The sequence below is a fragment of the Eupeodes corollae genome, chromosome 3 (genome assembly GCF_945859685.1).
Source record: "Eupeodes corollae chromosome 3, idEupCoro1.1, whole genome shotgun sequence".
NCBI classification, from domain to species: domain Eukaryota; kingdom Metazoa; phylum Arthropoda; class Insecta; order Diptera; family Syrphidae; genus Eupeodes; species Eupeodes corollae.
In genome coordinates, this window is record NC_079149.1 from 265,357 (window position 1) to 288,804 (window position 23,448).

General features: G+C 29.6%; 1 protein-coding gene across 2 annotated transcripts in view; it reads right to left on the bottom strand.

Moving 5' to 3' along the window:
* LOC129951587 (heparan sulfate glucosamine 3-O-sulfotransferase 5) overlaps window positions 1-23,448 on the bottom strand; it is a 46,352-nt gene that overhangs the window by 12,125 nt on the left and 10,779 nt on the right. The window contains exons 2-4 of one of the 2 annotated variants that reach the window (XM_056063823.1): window positions 19,868-19,978; window positions 5,518-6,445; window positions 274-601 (exon numbers count right to left, since the gene is read on the bottom strand). In XM_056063823.1, coding sequence (XP_055919798.1) covers window positions 274-601; window positions 5,518-5,591 — 402 coding nt within the window. In that variant the 5' untranslated portion in view covers window positions 5,592-6,445; window positions 19,868-19,978. The remainder of the gene's footprint in view (window positions 1-273; window positions 602-5,517; window positions 6,446-19,867; window positions 19,979-23,448) is intronic. The other variant, XM_056063825.1, reaches the window with a different exon arrangement.

The window sequence follows — 23,448 nt, forward strand, 5'->3', positions numbered from 1 at the left end:
TAAGAGTCTGTTTGTGTAGATAAATAAATATAGAAGATAATTTACAAGTAAGGAATTAAAGAACTTTGTGCATATTTTCATAATTCAAAACAGTTTAAATTTTTAAATTTTCAAAAAATAATAGTTGCACAATCAAAACATGCAATCTAATCTTCTAATTCAAAACCAAATGGTGAAATTATTCTGTCTTCTCAAAATAAAAAATATTGAAAAATAGAAATGATAATAATATTAATAACACTTAGATTTTGTAACCCTTTGAAATGTTCGTACCTGTGGTAATCGTCTACTTGTCTTCGGAAAATGTACACGATTAGGAAACACCATCGGATGATTAATTGGGCTCATTTCACCAGGCTTTATGAACTCCGGCATTCTGTGTGCTAGTATTGTAAATCTGCGGCGTTCGGAGACTGCTTGCGCTGCTTGAATGTTATAAACGGCACTGTCGTAAAGAACATGAAATGTTAAAAATAAGGAAAGTAGCATGACTGTGAGGAAAACAGCAGCTAATTTAGGACGGGATACGCCAACTACGAGGATGCAGTCGGTGTGTGATGTTTCTGGCCCTACCGGCCTCATCGCCGATTTGGGCAACCATCTGCAAAAACAAAAAAGAACATATCTAATTAATTATAATTAGATTAATAGAAATTCAATGTTCAAACTAAACTTGGAATTTAAATAAAAAGATAACGACATGTCATTTATATTCTATATAAACAAATGGATAACTTAAAAAAAAAAATGTGTAAGAACTTCCCCTATTTTAAATTTAAAAAATCAATATCAAATACATTTAAAGTGCTGTATTCCTCTTATAGTAGATAGAAGTTTAAGGTCAAGGATTACCATTGCGCCCACTGCCATATAAAAGCGGAAAATAAAGTGAAAAACACAGCTCACGGGAAAATCAACTTAATATTAAAAGCTAAACAGAAGTTAAAACACACAAGAAAGGCACCTTTAAAATTTTTCCTATACAAACAATTTACGTCCTCAGGCTATGATGTTGTTGAGTGTTCAGCTGTTAAGTTTAATTATAAGGTACTGAGTTTTAATGAGCGTTTGTCTTTAATTTGAAATTTTAAAGATACAAGAAAGAAAATTTTCATGTATTTAAGAGAGGGTACGTTTACAAGGTTGGCATTGAGCTTAGAGTCTCTAGACAATAACGAAAAAAGTAAAGTACTTTTGTACCTGTTTAAAGAGAGATTCTGTTTGCAATTTAAAGATGAAGACATCACAATTAGTTACTCAGAGTCCATTTATTCTATTTCTTTTACTCTTTTAAAGGATAAAGGAATAATCTCAAATTTTGAGTTCAAAAAATAAAATGAATCCACTAGCGATTATGCATTTAATATAAAAAGGTTTAATGCCGCGTAAAATATAAAAGTTTCGCGTCAAAGAAAAGTGTGCTACTAATTCAAAAAGTCAAGTATTCAAATAAAACACAAGAGTACATACGTACAGAAACTTACATATATGTATGTATGTTCATATGTATCTATAAAATAAAACAATTTTTTGTATTGCTTTTTCAAAATCTCAATATAATGAACCTTTATAAAAAGGTAGCAGACAGTCTACTTTCAACAAATTCACTTCCTAAGAGTTTTCAAAAGCTCTAGATCCACAGCCGACCTCATTTCGGTCCTAAGAGAAAATACTCTCCTACATGTGTCTAAAACCAGAAGGTAATATTATGCATATTTCCCATCGTGTGCCTTGATGGATACACGTCGTCGTCGTCGTCGTGTCGTCGTCGTTGAAAGAACGAACCATGTATCACGTGTTATTAAAATAATTATCCTTAAAGACCTGACTGACGTTATTTTTTTAGTCTTAAATTTTTCGCACTTAATAGAAGTGGGTAGACAGGACACAGGAGAAAAGAGACCTCCTACTAGGACGTTGCTTGCATGGTGGTAACCGTTCTTAAAGTGGGAGACATGGAGTGTTCAAATATATGTGTCATAAACGTCTAGAATCAGGTTTTGTTTTTATATCGAAATAAGGACATAAAAAACCTAAAAAACGTCACTTAAGCAGAAAATTCTTAAAACTACCTCCCTTTTATTAAAGGCGGAAATGAAATAAGTTACGAGGGTCTTTTAAACATCATACAGATTTGTCATCGTGTATCTTTGTATTTAATAGTTAACCTAGATTATAATTACATCAGTACTATTCAAACGAATGTCAAAAATGGAAAAGGAAAAAGGATTCCTTTGGAATTTCATCGCTTATTTTGTGAAAAATCTTGAACTTATATTAAATACGAATAAACAAATAAGATTTTATTTTTGTTTATGTCGTAAACGCAAAACTAGAAAAAACATACATACTATACAGAATTGTTTAAGGACTATGCAATTTTGTACTAAAAACTTCATTTAATTATGCTTGTTCTATTGAACATGTATACATATTTTTGTCGTATTTTCTTGGACAAATGTTTCCCTTAAGTTCCCATTCAAGTTACCACAAATTTAAAAGATCATAAAATATTCTATCTATATAGAAAAAGGTATATTATGTTGTGTCCTTTTTTTTTGGTACATTGTTGTTCATTCTACATTCATTTGTTTGTTCTTTATTTTAACATGTAAACACATAAATATTATTGCATCCCTGAGAATTTTTAGATTAATAAACTTAGAACTCTTGGTTCTGGTAGTGAATAAGATTTATTTGCGTATGTTGTTCATACATGAATGTCCTACAAAAATAAACTCACCAAACTGACATCGTTTTTATGGTTACTTTCCCCAAAGCAATTAAGTTAAGTCATAAAAGTGTGTTCCTTTCAAAGCTTAATGGGTGTCATTATATTTTACACCCTGTGTTTCTTCCTTCTGAACTTCTGATAGTTGAATATTCCTTACAGACAAAATTTGCGTTACAATGCCTAAGTGTCGAAAAGGTTGCCAACAAAACAAATGAATTGTTAGGGTGAACCAAACGAAATGATACTGAGTCAATGTTTGAAATGAAAGTAATTCAAAACAAATAAATGGAAGAAAATATAGTAATTTGAAATACGAAAATATTAGAGACGAACTGATCGAGCTTAAATAATTATTTAAAAGGTAATAATTGTTTTATGACAGTCGGGCGTATGTTTCTGTTATATAAACTGGACAACAAAGTTTAAATTAGGTGGACTTCAAAAAAATGGTAACCACAAAAATCAATTTACTTTTTCAAACACCTTTAAGTTCAAGTGCATTAAACACTTTAGAAAAGCTAAATCTTTATTATGTGTTACAAATATAAACGCTTTCTGTAGCCTTAAGTTGTCTTGTGTACCAATCTTAATTAGATTTGAATATACTACAAACTCAAAATATTCAATTACTACAAACTCAAAATATTAATTGCAAAATCTTATTCATTAAAATCCATACAAGCTCTTGTGATAGGGTTATACTTAGCACTGCTAGTACTGTGGTAAGGAACATTTAAAAAATCACAGTCACGAGGATACAATTTTCTAAATAGATAAAACAACTGGACAGTCAATAATAAAATTCAAGACATAAAAAGCAAAAAGTATTGAGTTTAATTTTCTTCTCTGAGCAAGAGGTTTTAGATCAATTAAAATACACCTCGTCTCATAAGATGGAACATTTAAATAACCAAATATTTTTTGTGAGCAAACTTTGTAAAACCTTTTTTGAACTATACGACAAATGCTAGACGCGGTTTATTTTCTATATTCTAAATGTGGTCGGACGAGACTATAATAAAGAGCTTTGAATGTATAGGGGTCTTCGAAATCTTTTGAATTTCGAAAAACAAACCCTAGCATAGAATTTGCTTTTGAGATGGCATGGTCTATGTGATTTAAGAAATTCATTTTAGAATCGAAGATTACGCCTGCATCCTTTTGGCTATCAAATTCTTTGTAAAATATCGTTTTCAAGTTTATAATTATAATATAATGGGCTGTGATTTCTAAAAAATTTCACAACGCTATATCTTATTGTTAAAATATGGCCCATTGATATTACACCATTTAATCAAATTATTTAATCAATTTTAACTTTTTTTGCATCGTTAAGTGAATTTATGGAACTGAATATTTTCAAATCGTCAGCAAGTAGAAGACATTTAGAAAAAGTAAGATGTAATGGTAAGTCGTTAATAAAAATAATAAAAAGAAGTGGTCCAAGGTCACTACCCTTCAACTAAGAAAAGTGGTGTAGCAAGTACATTAGCACAAATATTGTAAAGAATCGGTAGAATATTGTCTGGTAAAATAGAAAAACTTTTTTCAAGAAATAAAACTACTTGTCAGACATGGTCTACAGATAACTGCAAATTACCAAGATCAACCATAGGATCATTGTGATAGCATAGTCTAATTTGAAATTAATACAATTAGATTGAAAAAACGACGCGAAGTTATTGCAAATTATATTAATATCATCGGACAACACATTATTTTAAGTCATGCTAGATGGAATCCCAGTTGAGTTTCTTTTCGTGTTAATAAATAAACAGAAACTCTAAGGGCTATTCTCAATATTCGAGTCAAGGGACGAGATGTATTGCTTGTATACTTTTTTTTCAAAAACTCATACTGCCTTATAATTTGTTTGAACTGTTTATTTAAATTAATTGAAGATTTTTTAATTTTATTCAAGATATTTTCAGTCTTGATATACCTTTGTTGAACCAAATAGGTTTATTTGAACTTTTAAATAAAGTTTTTTTAGGAACGTAAGAAGAAACTTCTGAATCTAGAGTGTTCCGAAGAGTTTGAATTTTAAAAGAAAACAGCTTGTACGTATATTTTAATCATTAAGTATATTTGTTTTAAAGAATTGTTTATAATTTGTAAATATGAAGTTTGCACTCATTTTAAATTTAAAGGAATTTCGTTTCAGATCAATTTCCGCATATATTTAAAGTTTCGGGTAAACCTAAAAGGTAAATTTAATTGCGTGTGTGGTAAACCGTGCGTTGTCGTGAAATCTATCCCACCCTCAACATACAGCCCTAGGAAAAAATACAAAACTAAACATTGGAAATGCTGTAGATTCCCATTTACATATATAGCGTTCATGCATAGAATAGGAAAGTTGTCCTAATTTAAGTTCCATATTGCTATCAGAAAATTATTCTACTACCAGCTTTCCGGAAAGGTTATGGATCTATTTTGCCTAACAATTTTGATTATTCTCATCTATCAACTAGGCTTAGTTTGTGATGCATTACCAACTGCTTAATTTAATTCCAATGTATAAACACCTTTGGCGGAAAATATTCTCCCTACAAATTTCATTTAAGAAACAGCCCAGAGACATGTGTTTCTTTTTAGTGCCTCTCAAAAAAAGGCAACATTTTTCTCGATACGCGTGTTTGGAATGCGCAGCGCAGTTTTGGGGAACATCTGAGTCTGTCATAGGCTTTGAAACTCGTTGAAAATTATATGATACATGTATATACAAACTTGAAAACATATTATGATTATAAGAGATCAAAAAGAAGTTGATAAGTACTTACAGAATATCCAGAGGTATCTTCACCGAACAATCCCTCAGCGTCGTCGGCTCGTCGCTGCGTCGTTTTGCGATCATCAGTTATAAGCGATTTTTTATCTGCTGATGTGGATCTTGAGTTGTTCTAGTTTGGGATGCATCCATTAGCTTCAAGATGGTAGATGACGATTTCCGAGACGAATAATCTCGAGTGTATTTCGGTTTGATATGTTGTCTGTTCCTGAATCTCAAGTGACAATATTTCGCCACTTGACACTTGTGTGGTGGGTATCGTTTTTATTGATTGTGGTCAATTGGTATTCTCACGGAAATAATTTATCAAAATATAAAACTACCATATCTTTGAATTACGTCAAGAAGACGACCGAACGACGACGAGGACGACGACGACGACGACGCTTCAAATATTAAACCTCCCTTTAAGCTTTTTCGTGTATGCAGAGGATATCCTTTAATCTTTTCTTAATCGAAATTCGCTTCGAACGCTCTTCATGTTCAAGGACCTGAATGATGGTCTGTGCTTTGTGTATACGAGTATATATGTTGAGTGAAGGAGTAAAATCTCACTGGCATGGCGTCAACATGAGCCCTTCTTGGTAGCAGTTATTGACAGAATCAAATTTCCGCCCTCAAGCAACCGACATTGACGATGACAACGAAAGGAACGTAGATGGGACGACAGCGACAGCGACAACGACAACGATGCAGACCGTGGCTGATGTTGATTCGTTTTTGGCGTCCATTCAACAGCTCAAAGGATGTCATTACTTGAAGGACAATTCATTCAATTAAATTTTGGTTAGAGTTTCGGAAACTGTTCGCTTTTGGTTGGATGTTTAATTTGTTATTATTCTTGGCTTGTTGGGAATTTCCTGTTCGATTTTCGTTTGTAAAATGGTGATGATAGTTTTCCATGTTGGTGAAAGATTTCTCTGAAAAATAAAATATGAAAATATACTTAAAATAAAAACACAATAATAAGCTGTACACGTAATCAAATGAAACAAAATCAGCTTGTTTTTTTTTCCTAGAAAACTTTAGATTTACTTTTAACAATTTTTAAAATACTCTCAATCCATTCAATGTAACAATTGAACAGTGAGGCTTATTAGTTAGATTTTTCGTATTGTTTCGAGACGCTGTAATGCTGGAAAAGAAAACCTCAACACCTGGTCGATTTGGTTATTTCACATTTTTAAGGGTAATTTGTTTGTTATTCCGGCACGTCATTTCAGTTTTTAGATATCCACAGAGAATATACACAAAGTCAAGACTTAATGAAATAAGAATATATTCTCCTTTCTGTTATATAATTTTGTAGGTATAGAAAACAACTCAAAAATTCATGCACAGCTGCGTCCTTTATTTCTAAGATAAAACTTTTGGACAAAGTAACCACGCTAATCCGAGAACAATGTCATCATGTACTAAGGCCTGAGAGTAAGTATGCTATCCCCAAATGGCAAAACGAATATCGGATTCGGATTCATCCATTATTTTACTGCACGAACCAGGGAACACATCTAAAAGATGGAGAGGGGTGAGTGTGTTTTGTAACTTTAAGAAAAGTCGTGACTTTTATAACGATGAAGCTTCTGGTGTTCTTTGCTTTGTTTCTTCAAGCACAAGGACTTTTATGTTGGTACCCTTCAATTACTGTTTTAGAATATTAATTTATTTATTTTAGTTTCCTTTTAAGACTAATACAGTTTTCAAGGACATTTCTTTTTGGTAAGCTTCTGTTTTGAGTATATGAAAATACGGTTTGCCAGCCCATCCAGATAATGATGCAATAATGCTGCAATCAACAGTTTAAATGAAAGGTAAAAAAGAGGCTTGGATGCGACCCACACTGATAACTTCCCATCCCGTCTGTAATTGTCTTAATTAAAAATATGTAGGTTTTCGTGTTGCGTTAAAAAAGTTGTCAGTTGAATTATTCTTAAACATTTTGAAATGCCAACAATATTTTCATATAAAGAAATAGTTTGGTTTGAAAATCTAGTTTTGTTAAATAGATTTTTGGTCGAAAAATTTTTTTTACCAATTTTAGTAGCATTTCTTAAATTTGTACATATTGGATAATTGAAATTAATTTGAGAGATATCATGAACTGAACATCAATTGTTACAAAATTTGCGTACTATTTCTCGTAGATTTTATTTTTTATGAAAAAACGGACTGTTCGATTAAAAACAAAGTACTGAATATCAAAAACAATATTTTCTGTGAAATAAAAATTGGAAGTTTGAAGACAATATTTTCAATTTTTGAAAAGCTAAAAGATAAAAGTAGTTTAAAGCCAATATCTCAAAATTTTCAAAAGATATTTGAGTCTAAAATCAATTTTTAAAATTTTGTATTCATTTTTTTGTTTAGGGTTTTTATTTTTTGCAAGAAAACTGTATATTCGATTTTTCTCAAAATTTGTCCGAATGTTGACAACAATATTTTTTTAAAGATAAAAGTGGTTAAAAAGCCAATATCTGAAAGTTTTGAAAAGATATTTGAGTCGAAAATGAATTTGTACCAAAATTGTATTAATTTTTTGTTTTGGTTTTTATTTTTTGTTAAAAAAAATGTCTATTTGATTTTTATCAAAATTTCATTGAATGTTAAGAACAATATTTTATATAAAATACAATTTATTTAAACCCAATGCTTTAGAAAGATATTTGAGTCGAAATTTAATTTTTACCAACTTTGAGTAATTTTGTTTGGATTTTTATTTTTTATAAAAAAAACTGCTTGATAGATTTTTCTCAAATTTTACTAGATGTTAAAAACAGAGTTTGTTCGTAAAATTTTCCAGGGAACAGGCACATTTTTTTCAGTTTTTTTATTTATAAAAAAAACAGTTAGTTGGACTTTTTTTTCAAAAATATACTTATTTGGTATCACGTTACAATATATTATAAACAATTTAATTTAAGTCTCTAGCGTTTTTGGTTCGTAAGATATTTAGGGTTAATTAACATTTTCTCCTTTTTCTAAACTGATATGGTAAAAAAACAACCAACGCAATTTTCTGCATTATTATCTTTACAACAAAATTAAAAAGTTGATATCTCTTCTGGTTCTTGAGCTATACGACCAAAAAAAATTCGCGAACCTACGGACGCACGAACATATATGTACACACGCACCCACATACATCTTTCTAAAAATCTTTTATTTTGACTCTAGGGACCTTGAAACGTCGAGAAATGTCAAAATTTTAAATTTGACAAATCGGAACCATTACAATAACTTCCTATGGGAAGTTAATAAATATTCATGCAAAAGAGTTGTAAATATTTCCATTTAAAATACCAACTTGTGCTGAACTTATAATTTTGTATAGGATTACAAGTATTAAAGCTTTGAAGACACTTTGATACATTGTTATTTTTAAAATGGTTCCACTGGCTCCCTGAAATTACGCCATAGGAAATTACGCCAAAAAAATAAAATGGAAAAAACGCCAAAAATTCTCCATACAATTTTTTGACTTTTTTTCCTAGGAAAAAGAACCTAAAGAGTTTGGTGTTAATTCCGGATTTTTTGGCTATTTTTTCCGAAATTTTTTTGGCATTTTTTCCTTTTAGAATAATGAAAAAAGGCCAAACAATTTTTGTTTGGAAAAATCGCCAAAAATTTGCTTTTGGACTTTTTTTCCAAACAAAAAAGGAAAAAAAGCCCAAAAATAAACTTTTTAGTTTTTTTCCAAATCTTAAAGCAAAAAACGCCACAAAACAAACTTTTTGGCTTTTTTTCCTAATCGAATAAAGAAAAAAAAGCCAGAAAATTAACCGTCCGTTGTTCAAAATCAAAAAAGTACATGTTAGTCGAATGTATTCATATGGTATACAGAAATATATAACGGCAAAGAACAGTATTTTACATGTTTTTCACGAATTTTGAAGAGCATTTTGATAAAGTGATGGACAAAATGGAAAGTTTTGATTATGATATATTATAAAAAAAAATGTGTGTATAAAGAAGATGTTCTTTACATTTGTTATATTAACAATTGTACTGCTAAGATGAAAGTAAAAAGTGATGGATTGTGTGTAAAAGCAAAGAACTTCGTTGACCAATGTCCGTGTTGTCGGAAAAATGTGGCAGATGTCCTTCAGGTTTACATACACAAAAATTGACAAATTTAAATAAACAAAGGTACAAGAAAATGTGTTCTACAAAACAATGGAACAAGTACCTATGATATAATGAACGGCGGGGGGGGGCGCGCCACGCCGGTTGCGCCGCGCCACGCGGGTTGCACCGCGCCGCTCCATGTTACGTCGTACGTTCAGATTCTTTTATAGACTTTTTGGGCTTTAATTCCAAATTAATTTTGGAAATTAAGCCAGAAAAAGCTCTGTTCATTCTTTAAAGGCTTAATTTCCAAAACTAATTTGGAAATTACACCAAAAAGTTCTTATTTTTTAGGGCGTTTTTTCCATTTTAGTATTTTGGCTCTTTTTCCAAAAGTTTGGCGTAATTTCCACACTTTTTGGCGTATTTTCCTTTTTGTTTTTGGGCGCTTTTTCCTATTTTTTTACGGCAAAATTGTTTGGGCTTTTTTTCCAAAACAGTTTTTGGCGTAATTTCCTATGGCGTAATTTCAGGGAGCCGGTTCCACTATCTGGGAAAGTAACATAGTTGAAATATTTATAGATGAAGGTTTTTTGTAATAATTTGATTATAAATATTCTTTTGGTGGTTTAAACAATTCTCAACATCAATAACTCTGCACCAGGTATTGATGTTTAGTGTTTTAAGTTTATTTAATATTTTTTTGGAAGTACATATTCATATACATAGAATATTTCTAACATACTATAAACCTACATTGTATTTACTATTAGCAAAAGTATTAAGAGCCAAATTTGAATTCCCGTGAGTAATATTTTTATTTGAGTCCCTGCATTCAACTACTGCATTAAACTCGTGCATCATTGAACATAGTATACGTGAAAAAAAGCCATTTTATGTGATCTTTTATTCTAAGTTCAATTATTATTCCCCAAATAGCGATTTTCACCCCTTTTCCGTGCACCGTCCCATTGGTTTATAATTTGTAATGATTGCAAGAACAAAGAAGCCTTTGATCCTTCCTCGACAACATGACCTACCAACCTTGTTATTTTGTTTTAACTTTATGTTTTGCTTTGACTTTGAATGCATGTTCCCATTTTATTTTTTCTCAACATCAGATTGTGACTTTATGATGAAGTCATATGCAGAAAAGCTAGAGAATAGAATCTGCTTGTGAGGATGTGTAATTTTTATTTATGCCAAGAGGATGCGAAAATACGAAAATACTCGTAAATGGAACTTGTGTTTTTTTTCTATTTTCATCATATAATGGCGTACTCAGAATCAGGCGCGTGCTTTTTTTGTGCTTTCTAAAGAATACCACTTCCCAACATGTGTTTTATATATTTTTTGATATTTGAAATAAAGGTCGTTAGGTTATAATAATTTGAATACAAATTCATAAGCATTATGTAAAGTATAGTGAGCATGGGTGGGTAGTACATAGTTTTTTTGGCTACTCTATTTACATGTGTACACTGTAAATAGTGCACAATATCTACATATGTATGTATACAATTGCGGCCAAAATAGAAGCAGACAAATTTAATTTTAATGGTAACATTAATGGCAATTAAGTCTTTAGCAATAGTATCAGTCAAAACATTTAAAATATGTAAACCATTTAATTGAAATGATAAATATTTTTTTAACGTTCTTGAACTTGTGATATTAAGTTGAAAATCATTTCTTTAATTAGTAAGGAATAAGGAATTAATTTGTTATTATTTTTTTTTCTTACGATTACATACAAAAACATAACTTAAACAATAAACAAAAGGTTATATTTAAAAAAAACTTCAGTATCTCAATATTTCATTTTACACTTTTTATTTATGGTTTCTTAAATCAAGTTTTCAAAAAATGTACTGCTATAATTACTAGTTTTTTAAATTGAATTTGAAACCAACGTTCGTCGCAGAAATAATTTTCGCTTCAATATTTACTTCCTCATTTTTTGTGGAAATGGCAGAGAAAATAAAATAAACTGACATAGCTAGAAGACAATTAGTTTTAAAACTACATTTAAAGAATAAATATTTACGTGAAATTGGCGAAATCTGTGGCCGAACACATTCAAAGGTCCAAAAAATACTTCACAAATATCAGTATGAAAGTACGACCCTAAATAAACCTGAAAGAGTACGAACAAAATCTTTTCTTAGCAAGACAAACGAGTTATTTTAAGAAAATTCAAAGTAAACCCCAAAACGAGTGTTCCAAATTTGGCGGCCGAAATAGCGACACTTATTGAAAGACCAGTTTCGACCGAAACTATTCGTCGCGTTCTTCTGAAGAATGATTTAAACGGCAGAGTTGCTCGGAAAAATGAATAAGCTAAACCATCTTGAGTTCGCTAAAAAGCACCTCAAAAAAGTTTCTGGAATGATGTTTTGTTCTCGGACGAGACCAAAATTAATTAATTTGAGTTTGACGGACACCAAATTGTTTGAAGAAAGCCCAATATTCAGTTCAAGGTAGTGAATTTGCTTGCCACTGGGGAAGAAAATATTATGTTGTGGGGGTCAATGGTGGCAAATGTGACTGAAAGCTTTAAATTTAATGACACAATCATAAACAAGTGGACATTTGTCGACGTTCTAAAAAGTAATATTTGACAGTCTGCAGAATAACTGAATTCATCAGCAACCATTCACTTCCGACAAGATAACCATTTAAAACAAACATCATTTGTTGTGAAGGAATGGTTGCTGTAAGTGCCAGAAACCAGCTCAAGACCACACCTCAGTCACCGGACCTTAATTCCATCGAGAATTTGTGGGAAAAATAAAGCGAAGGTTGCAGAATTGCAACCCAACCAACAAAAGTCAATTGAAAGCAAAGATCACGGAATTTTGGGAAAATATACCCCCGTCTTTTACTTAAAAATTGTTGAATCAATGCCGCGGTGACTATAAGCTGTGATTATGGCTAAAGGTGGCCCTAAAAAATATTGAAATTTAAATTTGACCACCAATTAACATTTTTGTATGCTTTGAAATCCATTTGATGATTTTTAAGTGTTTTGATTTTTATTATTTTTTGTTAGTTGTTTTTGTTTTTTTTTTCCTCTTGTTTATTTAACATAAAATATTAAATAAAAGAACATTACCCTAATCTTTTTAAATAACACTATTAAGGTGAGCATTCCATGTAAGACTGTGGTTGAAAATAATTCCTAGATTGCTATCTGTGCTGACATAATCATTTATTATGTCTTCCAACTTTAAGCGGCTTAGAATCGAAGGATGAGAAATTTTACGATGGATCGGAAGTGGTGTTGATTTGAGGTGCTTTAAGCCAGGTGTAAATCCTCATTCATTACAGCTACAGCGTGATTTTTCTCAGCAAAGGGTCAAATTATAATGAGCTGTATGCCATAGGCATATAAATGAAAATATTATTTTCACAGGCTAAATTGTGAATCTATATAAACAAAGGGTATTGGACGGAATTTCTACTTATAAGACTCTTAATTGATTTGTTTCCAAACATATTAACCGTTAAAATAGTATAGCTTTTTGATGATGTGTTTTTTAACTTAATATGTTGTCATTTAAGTTATACTAAGATGCAGCATAATTTGAAAAGTATCTTTTAATTCTTAAAATTATATTTTACTGAAAATTATTACGAAATTTAAGAATTTTTTTTTTTAAATAAATTCGTAAAGTGTATCTTGCTTACATAAAGATTGAAAACAATACAAATGAGAAAAACTATTTCGAAATAATACTAACGCAAAATATTAACAACTCATACCTTTGGCTAACTTTATATTATGACAAAGACCGTATAAATAAGTAATTATTTATTTGTGAGAAGAAAAAAAAGCGTGTAAAGCTAAATAAATCGATATTTTTCTCGTTAAGTGTTTTTTCTCCTTATTTTTCTGATTCAACGAATTTCATAAAAAAATCATCTGTAAACGAGTTTATTGACTTAATGTTAACGCAGATAAGTATGTACCTATGTTCTGTACACTGTACATATATACTTGAAATCAACTTTGTATAAGAAAAGGTTCCCTTATATTTTTTGAATGACACAGAAGGATATAATTTCTTTTTCTTGAATCGTAAAAATATTGTATTAAAATATGGAATACAAAATCAATTAGCCTTCATCATGAGTTGAAAATAAAAATGAATTTTCATGGCTTTTTCCTCAAAGGAAAATCTTAGTTTAGATATTTATGTATTTAAAAATATATACACCCACATTAGGGTGGTTCACATATGTATATATAAAGAAAAAAAAATAAATCTTTTTACAGTAACAGTGATGAAATTCTGATAAACTATGATTACCACAATATTATCAAGTTTTGTAGAAATCAGTCTTCATCTTCTGCAACCGGGTTTAAGTTAAAATTTACTTAAATTGTATATAATATGCGTTTCTGCAAGGGCACAAAATACTGGTTTAAATATTCAAAAAGTATTACAACACAAAACTTAGGATAATTTTGTAAAAATCTTAGTTTGAAGTTGAATTTCGGCATTGCTTTTTTTGTTTTGTACCTCCTATAACGGTTTTGATGAAACCTACTCTTCTTGTTTATTACATCAATAAAATCAAGCTTTTTAGTCACTTCCCTTCTAACAACTTGGTTGCAACAAGGAATACATTTTTTTTATTATAGTTTTGTATTTAGCTTTCACCTATTTTATTGTTAAAAATCAAAAATATTACAATTTGACCCACCTTAATGAACCTACATACATTATGTATGAACATATAGGTTTATTAATGTTTATACTTGTACTTGTGTATCTCCATCACAATACACGCATATTTAACCATGAAATTGATTTGTTGCATGTCTAGAGAACATTCAAGAGCAATACTTTCTTCAAAGGACATTTAAAATAATGAGTTCCTCATTTAACGTCTTCCATGACAAATTGTGTCTCTAAGAAAGGCGTTAAGGTTTTTTGAAGAAAAACTTACTCGTATATTCTTTTCTCTTCCTGCACCTACATACTACTAAATACCCTTAAATGACTGAAAAACATGACACACCACCCACAATTTAACTCCAAAGGGCCAAGTGTGAAAACTTTGATATTGTACGGATTTATTCACCCTTCTTTTCATGTTAACCTTGTATGTCTCTAGGTTATGGGTATAAATTGCAACTTGTACCTATGCTATAGAGGCAAAGGCACATAAAACTATCAAGTGCGTTGTCGTTAAAATATTTTTCGGAACTGTTACACGTTTTCGGTTATGTACTGTACATTACTGAACCATGATTTATGGATATCGGTACCATAATAATGGAATGGAAGTATTAATGTCGTCGTATAACTTATCTGAACGTCATCACCAGTGAAATAAAAGTAAGAAAAAAAATCGCATGTCCTCGATTCATAATTCAAGGGACTGAATCGATTTTTAGTTTCAGTTCCAATGTGTACACACGTACCTATAGTTCACGTTTTGGTTTGTTATATTACATAAATATTAACACAATGATATTGCCTGTGAAAGCTTTTACCATCAGAGGTCATTTAAATAAATAAGCATTTAAAGTTTGTATAATTTGCTAACCGAAACATTAATTAACTATGGATGGATATATATTTATTCTATCTGAAGTTAATAGAGTTCAACTCCGTTTGACTGATAGCCATGAAAGTTATGTCCTGGAACAATGTAACTATCCACGCTGGTATCAATTTATAAAAAAAATCTATATTTTTATGGGTTGTATGGACTTAGGTTGAGAATTAAACAATAACGCCCGTCTTGTGATGTAAATTTGTATTTATATACTGCGCATATTCAAGAGGTTATAAATAAATTTTTAATAGTAAAAAGTTAAAGTGGTTAATCGAGCTTACAGACAATCAAGGATGCGACCGAGGCTACATAATGAACACTATCGGTATCTGAAATTCTTTAATGTAGTTTTATCAAGCTTGATTACAAACTTATTTTTATACACTGCCCCAATGCTAACCAATACTATCGTCAATACATGTAAAAATAATAGAACAAAATATATTAACTTATACTGTTGAGTCCTTCAATGCAATTTATGTACAACATTCATATATCCTTCAATAAAATTGCTTTGCCATTTCATGATCGAATAACAATACACAAAGGATTGCATGTGTTAAAAAATGAGCCCTGAAAAGTTCTATCTACAGTAGTTTCAGAGATTGGATCAGTAAGTGTAATAGCATATTTTATTTCGTCGATTTTGCTGAAGGATAAACTGAAAAAATACTAGAAACCTTCAAATAATGATTTCTTCTATTTCATTGTTTCTGCTTCTCGTAATTGTACGAGTTTGTATTTGCAGTTAATTTGTTTTCGACAAGGGTTATTTTGAAATTGGCTTTGGATGGATGAAAGTATTACTTGCACTTGCAATTTCGAACATGCAATATACTAAGAAATTAATTGAGTCTTTGTCTTCAGATTCTTTTCATTTAAAGTTTCCCCAAAACAAAGGAGTAATTTCTTTGTATATGATGAAGAGAAGTAACCTTGGAATAGCTTAACAATACCAAGTTCAAATCAATTTTCAATCGATATAATTTTTTTTGCGAGATTGAATTCATTTTGAATGAAATTTTTGCTATCATAAACCTTCTTTTTTTTTATTTTATGAGCTCATGGGATATTTTTTTACTTAACCTTACGAATTTAATACTTAGTATATAGAATTTCCTTTTATTTAAAACACTTTTGTAAAATTTAAAAAATGTTCATGGTACTTTGAAAGCTTAAAAATACTTATAAAAGAAAAATAAGTTGATAGCACATAGCTTTAATTTAATTGATAATCTATGAATTGTACAGTTTGATCAAATGTGTTCCCCTCTTATCTATTTACGAGTACCACTTTGTAAATATACATTTACTACTTACCCTTCTTACTCCTTATGCCTTTTAACTCACTATTTTAAATTTAATCTCAAGTCCTACTCATTTTGGGTATTTTGTAGTATAATATTACTGATAAACTGATTTAAGGAATATACATAAGCATTGATGGGTGTTGATAAAGGGTTTGTTTAGTTTTACTTAAATCAATATAAGCGTATTGATTAATTATTGGAGCATACAAACTTAACTGCAAGAATTCTATTATTAGAAAAACATTTTCCAGATGATTAAATAATTAAGTTCTCTTTGTCTTATTTACTTAGATTGAGCTCAGGTTCCTTTTTGAATTAATTTAGTTTGTATTCATCTGATCAAAATTAAAATCAATGATTTCAATGGTTAATCAAAAGGACGAACAAAAGAAGAATTATTTTACTCTATTTAAGTATAATCGCAAAAATAACAAACCGTAAAATCAAAAGACTTTCTTATTTGTACTAATTTCGATCATTTTACATAGCTTGTGTTCTTAAAAATAAAATAAAAAAGGAACAAAGAATCAACATAAAAGAACGCAACAACAACTCGACGGTCCTTGTCGGTCGCAGACGAAGTATAATCAAACTTAACACAACAGGGATGAACTCAAAAAAGGATAATTTTCCATAAAATAATAAACAAAAGCTTGGGATTGCTGTCATCGAAACAGTAAGAAACATCAAAATATATACAAAATTTGTATATATGTACACATGTACACTTTGTATGAAAACACATCACATATTCTTAGTTGTTAAGTCGCAGACAAAATGACAATGGAAACAGTCACCCAGACCCAAACGCATTGGTTTAACAGGATCAAATCCCATTCCCAACAGACAAACTCCTTTTTCGTTGTCTCAAGACTCTGTCTATGATGGCGTCGTTTTCGTTGTCGTTGTCGTCGTCGTTTATAGGTATTCATTTGTATCATTTCTATTCTTCTTGGATTTATATAAAAAAGGTTGTTGGTATAGGTACAATTGTTTCTTCAAATAAAAAAGGTTTTTTTAGATATATTTATACAAGCCTCTGAACTCCAGCCTCTACGAAAGTCCTTTTTTTATTGGTAATATAGGGTGATAGTCGGCGTGTGCTGTTTTTTTTAACATTATTAGCTTTAAAACATTAAGTTGTATAAAGGGTATGTATTTTAATAAAGGGACTCAACAAAAGTTTTTAAATTTGAAAAGAATCGTTCTTTACATATATTTTCGGTCATGTATTGTACATACCATAAGTTTTAAGCTCATTCTGTGTTTGTATTTCTTATGTATTTAGCTAAAGTTAGCTATTTTTATAATAAAAAAGGGTCAAAAAGTTCAATATTTACATTTTTCATTGCACTCCTATGTTTATAAAAAAAAACTTATGAATGACAAATGAATGAAAATGATTTGTTCTTAGTTAAAACTTTATTCATACCAATATTATTATATTGAACTAAAATAATCATCATACACATGAGCCTTCTTATCAATGTAGAGAAAATTTTAACCTTCTTGATTTTGACCTATAAGCATTTTAAAATTATAACTACATCAAGTAAATTAATTAATAAAGCTTACTCTATAAATAAAAATATAACAATAGAATACGAACAAAGACTAGCTAACTCCTCTTGTTTTCATTGGCTTTAGATATTAAATTAATCAATAACTTAGAAGTGTTGTGAAGGTAAAAATAATTAGAAACGCTCGAAAGCCATCCACTTGACACGTTCATCATTTATGCCAAGTTTCTCTATTAGTAAGTAGCAAAAAGGGGTTATAAATTTTTTTTGGACTTAAGCCATGCTTTCAACAAGAACAAAACATTTTAGATCAACAGATTTGAATCCCACAGATAATAGGCAATTACATAATGATGTAATAATAATTAAATACTGCGTATTTAAATTAAGATCCTTAAACATATATATTAGAAAGTGGTATAAAGGTTCCACTCAAAAACAAATCAGAGGGGGGTTCAGGTTCATATCGAATAAAGTCAACTTTCGCACTAAATTGAATAAGAATATTTAATCAATACTCAGCCACTTAGATTGTATATATGAACTTGAACTTTTTTTATTGCTTCTTCCTTCAATGGTCTTATAATTGAATAGAGTGTCCTTGATATGATGGTTTGAAGTGAAAATCTGATGTTCTATAGAATTTTTTGAGTTTCTTTGTAAAATTAACAAATCAATAAATTTGCATTTGCCTTCTAAAACTATTTTAACGAAGAACGAATTAAAAAATAATCCAAATATTTGGAATTATTTAGTTTTACATTCACAGTTTAAGTTCTATAAATATGATTTTTGCTCGTATATAGACTGGGCAGGACTTTGTAAGCTGATCATTTGTATGAAGTTGGAAAGACAAAATTGATATCTTTAACAGACTATAAAGAGGTTAATTTGAATCTTCCGATATGATATTAGTTTTAGATTTGCTTCTAAATTATAAATACTTAAGTCTTAAAACTGTTAGCCATTAATGCTAAAATGTCAAACTTTTATGAGAAGTAATCTATTGACTTATTATTATTAAAAAGTTGAGATTATGTACATGGAACAGAAGTAAAACTTTGACAAAACGATTGAAAAAGAAAACTTCGCAAAATGTTGAACAAGTTTGATTGTTTCAGCGTCTAAGTAAGCCACTGCAATTATTTTATGAAATGAGTTTTTTACTGGAGATTGACTTTCGAAAAGTTTGTGTATAAGAATGCATAGATTCTTAAATAAAATCATAAAACATAACTAAAATCAATAGCTGGTACTAGGCAAGTATATACTTCGCCTTTTATGTAGAACACAAGAAATGTATTTACTTATGTGTCATAGAAGTATATGTAACTATAAAAAGTGTTCAAGAATAAAAAAGTTGTCTTCCCCTAAGACATAACATTGTACATAAAAGTTTGAAGAGTAATATTTTTGTGTTCTTGATTTCTTTGGTTTTTAATTTACCCTATTTGGAATATAAAGAAATTAAATATCTCGCATATGTATAACAAGACACCTGTTAAAAGAATAATGAAGACATGATTTCAATTGCTCTTTCAAAGTTAAGTCTTTAAAATAGTTTTCGTTTACATCATTATAAAAAGCATTTTTATTGAACTTATAAATATAAACAGGTCCATTTTGAATGCTTCATAGAATGTATAGAAATGTTTACTACAATAAAATATTACAAAATAAACATTTCTTCACTATAAACATGTCAATATTCATACTGGTCAACAAATGTATTGTATTCAATGACAATGACAAAGGAACCCTTAATAATGAGGAACAACATTAAAGGCAGACTCGTGCTTTGTCAAGATGGATCCTTTGTAGTTCATAAATAAAAAATAACTTATGATGTTTTGAAATTATTGTATGATTTGCTTACCAATGTGTGCCTTAATTCTGATTGAATGGCTCGTTCGTTATATATAAGAAAACTTTTACATTGTTATTCAATCAAAGTCCATAATGGCCAAAAATTTTAAACCAAATTTATCTGAAAAAAAGAAAAGAGGCTGGGATGCGACCCACACTGATAACTTCCCATCCCGTCTGTCGATTTGTCTTGCTTAAAAGTTTGTCTTTATGTACTCGTATCAATTTTTACCAAATTTGCGTACTCTTTTTGTAGATTTTATTTTTTATATGAAAAAACGGACTGTTGGATTTTTATATTAAAATTACTGAATATCGAAAACAATATTTTTTGTGAAATAAAATAAGTTTCAAGCCAATATTTTTAAGTTTTGAAAAGCTGTTTGAGCCGAAAGTAAATTTTTACCAAGTAAAACTTGGTATTGTTTTATTTTAGAGTTTTATTTTTTGTAAAAAAAAACTGTCAATTCGGTTTTTTAAAAATTTTACCAACAATATTTCTTATGAGATAAAATTAATTTAAAGCCAATACTTAAAATTTTTAAGGAGATATTTGAGTCGAAAATCAATTTTTACCAACTTTTATAAATTATTTTTTTTTAGGTTTTTATTTTTTGTAAAAAAACTATCAATTCGATTTTTTTCAAACTTTAATTGTATGTTGACAACAAGATTTTTTGAAAGTTAAAAGATAATTAAAGAAAATATCTCAAAGTTTTGAAAAGATATTTGAGTCAAAAATCAATTTTTACCAACTTTTATAAATTATTTTTTTTTAGGTTTTTAGTTTTTGTAAAGAAAACTATCAATCCGATTTTTTTCAAACTTTAATTGTATGTTAACAACAAGATTTTTTGAAAGATAAAAGATAATTAAAGCCAATATCTCAAAGTTTTGAAAAGATATTTGAGTCGAAAATCAATTTTTACCAACTTTTATAATTTTTTTTTTAGGTTTTTATTTTTTGTAAAAAAAACTGTCAATTCGATTTTTTTCAAACTTTAACTGAATGTTGACAACAAGATTTTTTGAAAGATAAAAGTAAATAAAAGCCAATATCTCAAAGTTTTGAAAAGATATTTGAGTCGAAAATCAATTTTTACCAACTTTTATAAATTTTTTGTTTAGGTTTTTATTTTTTGTAAAAAAAACTGTCAATTCGATTTTTTTCAAACTTTAATTGTATGTTGACAACAAAATTTTTTGAAAGATAAAAGTAAATTAAAGCCAATATCTCAAAGTTTTGAAAAGATATTCGAGTCGAAAATCAATTTTTACCAACTTTTATAAATTTTTTTTTTAGGTTTTTATTTTTTGTAAAAAAAACTGTCGATTCGATTTTTCTCAACATTTTTCAGAATGTTGAAAACAATATTTCTTATAAGATAAAATAAAATTTAAGCCCTAATTTCAAGTTTTTGAAAAGATATTTGAATCGATATTCAATTTTTACGAACTTTGAATAATGTTTTTTTTTTTAGATTTTTATTTTTTATAAAAAAAACTGTCAATTAGATTTTTCTCAAAATCTTATCAGATGTCAAAAACATTATTCTTCGTTGCACAAAATTGTTTTAGAGATAAAATCATATTTCAGTCGTAAAATTTTGGAGGTGACAAATTTTTTTTTTTCAGTTTTATTGATTTAAAAAAAAAACCGTTATATTGATTTTTTTCAAAAAATATACCTGTTTGGTATCACGTTACAATCTATTATATAAAATTTAATTCAAGTCTTTAGCGTTTTTGGTTCGTAAGATATTTAGGGTTAACCAAAATTTTCACCATTTTTTCAAACTGCTATAGTAAAAAAACCACCCACGCAATTTTCTTGAGAGCCCTTTCTGCATCTTTCTGCCTTATTATCTGTATAACAAAATTTATTTAAAGTCGATATCTCTTCTGGTTCTTGAGCTATGGACAACGAAAAAAACGTCGCGAACGTACGGACGTACGGACGTACGGACGTACGGACGTACGGACGTACGGACATACGGACGTACGGACGTACAAACGTACGTACACACGCACGCACAGACATCTTTCTAAAAATCTTTTATTTCGACTCTTGGGACCTTGAAACGTCGAGAAATGTCAAAATTTTCAATTTGACAAATCGGACCCATTACAATAACTTCCTATGGGAAGTTAAAAATAAGGTCAAAAAATGTATATATTTATTTTATATTTCTAAATTGTATCTTGTCATCTATTTCAAGCATTACGTTTGAATGCGTTAATTTAAAAAAAAGTTGATTTTACGAACCAATATAAACAATAATTAAACTTAAAGTTTGATAAACTCATTTCAGAAGTAGAAACAAAATATGGCATTTTAAGCATTAAGTATTTGAAACAAATATAATGTACATAATGTAATTCCAGGTACATACTTAAACATACATACGAAGTTGGTATATAATTATTATTCATTACATTAGTTATGTATATCGAATTTAATTACCGTCCAAATAAACAAAATTGTTAATATTTTTGTTTTAAAACATCACCGTAATCAAAAAACTTATGCACCAATAATATTGCGAACCTCTTGTGACCAAGATAGAACAACAAAATCTCATTTGCACCATTTTGTTCATTCCTTTGTGACCGAAAAATCCAATTACATTTTTTAATTTATACACCATCTCTAGGATACGTCATAAAAAATAAATGAGCTAAAATTAAATCAGAAAGAGCAAAGAACGCCTGCTTCCCCCCATCCATAGTATGAATAATCAAATTTTAATTATTTTGTGTGTGACAACAAGTATTATGCGTGCGACAACAAATGTTTTGTATAAACAGAAACACACCATCCACAAACAAAGCTACAAAAATGAGCATGAAGTTATTTACAGGACGACCAAGCGTCAACCGTCAACCGACAACGGCAAACGGAACGACAAGTCAGTCCTAGACAAGTAGTACAAAACCTTGACAGACTGACACAGGGGAAAGTGAATGTGCCAAATAATCTTAAAGCCAAATATCCTAGAGGGACTTTTAAACGATTTCTTTCTCCAGCAATAGTTGCTTTAAAATTTCTCCTATACAACTATATACTCGTAAGGACTTTTATCCAATGCCAATGTACGTATTATGAGCATAGAAATACGTGCAAAAAGTTCAACTGTATTTATATCTGTTGTAGATTTCGTTTCAGGCCTTGAACATGTAAGAACTGCTAAGCTAATTAAGAAGAATTGCGGGGGATACACAAATTTAACCTTGTTTGAAGCTTGTTTTTGAGTAGCGATGAGCAATAAGGTAAATGAAGTGTCCTTTCGAATTTTCGTTTTGTTCTGTTTTGTTTTCTATTGACAATGTTTACTTCGTGCATTCAATTTTGAATACAAACTTTTCTAAGTTCAACATCTATAGTACACATTAAATAAGACTTGACGTCACCTATGAGTTAAAGTTCTTTTTCCTTCAACATGTACATTTGTAGACAAAAATATTAAAAATGTTTTTTGTAATCACTTTTATTTATATCCGTGAACTAAATCCCTGTTGGCATCTTTTTAAGGTTTTTAATAAGCGCAGAGCCAATAACATACATTACATGTACATTTTTGGGTCGTTTGG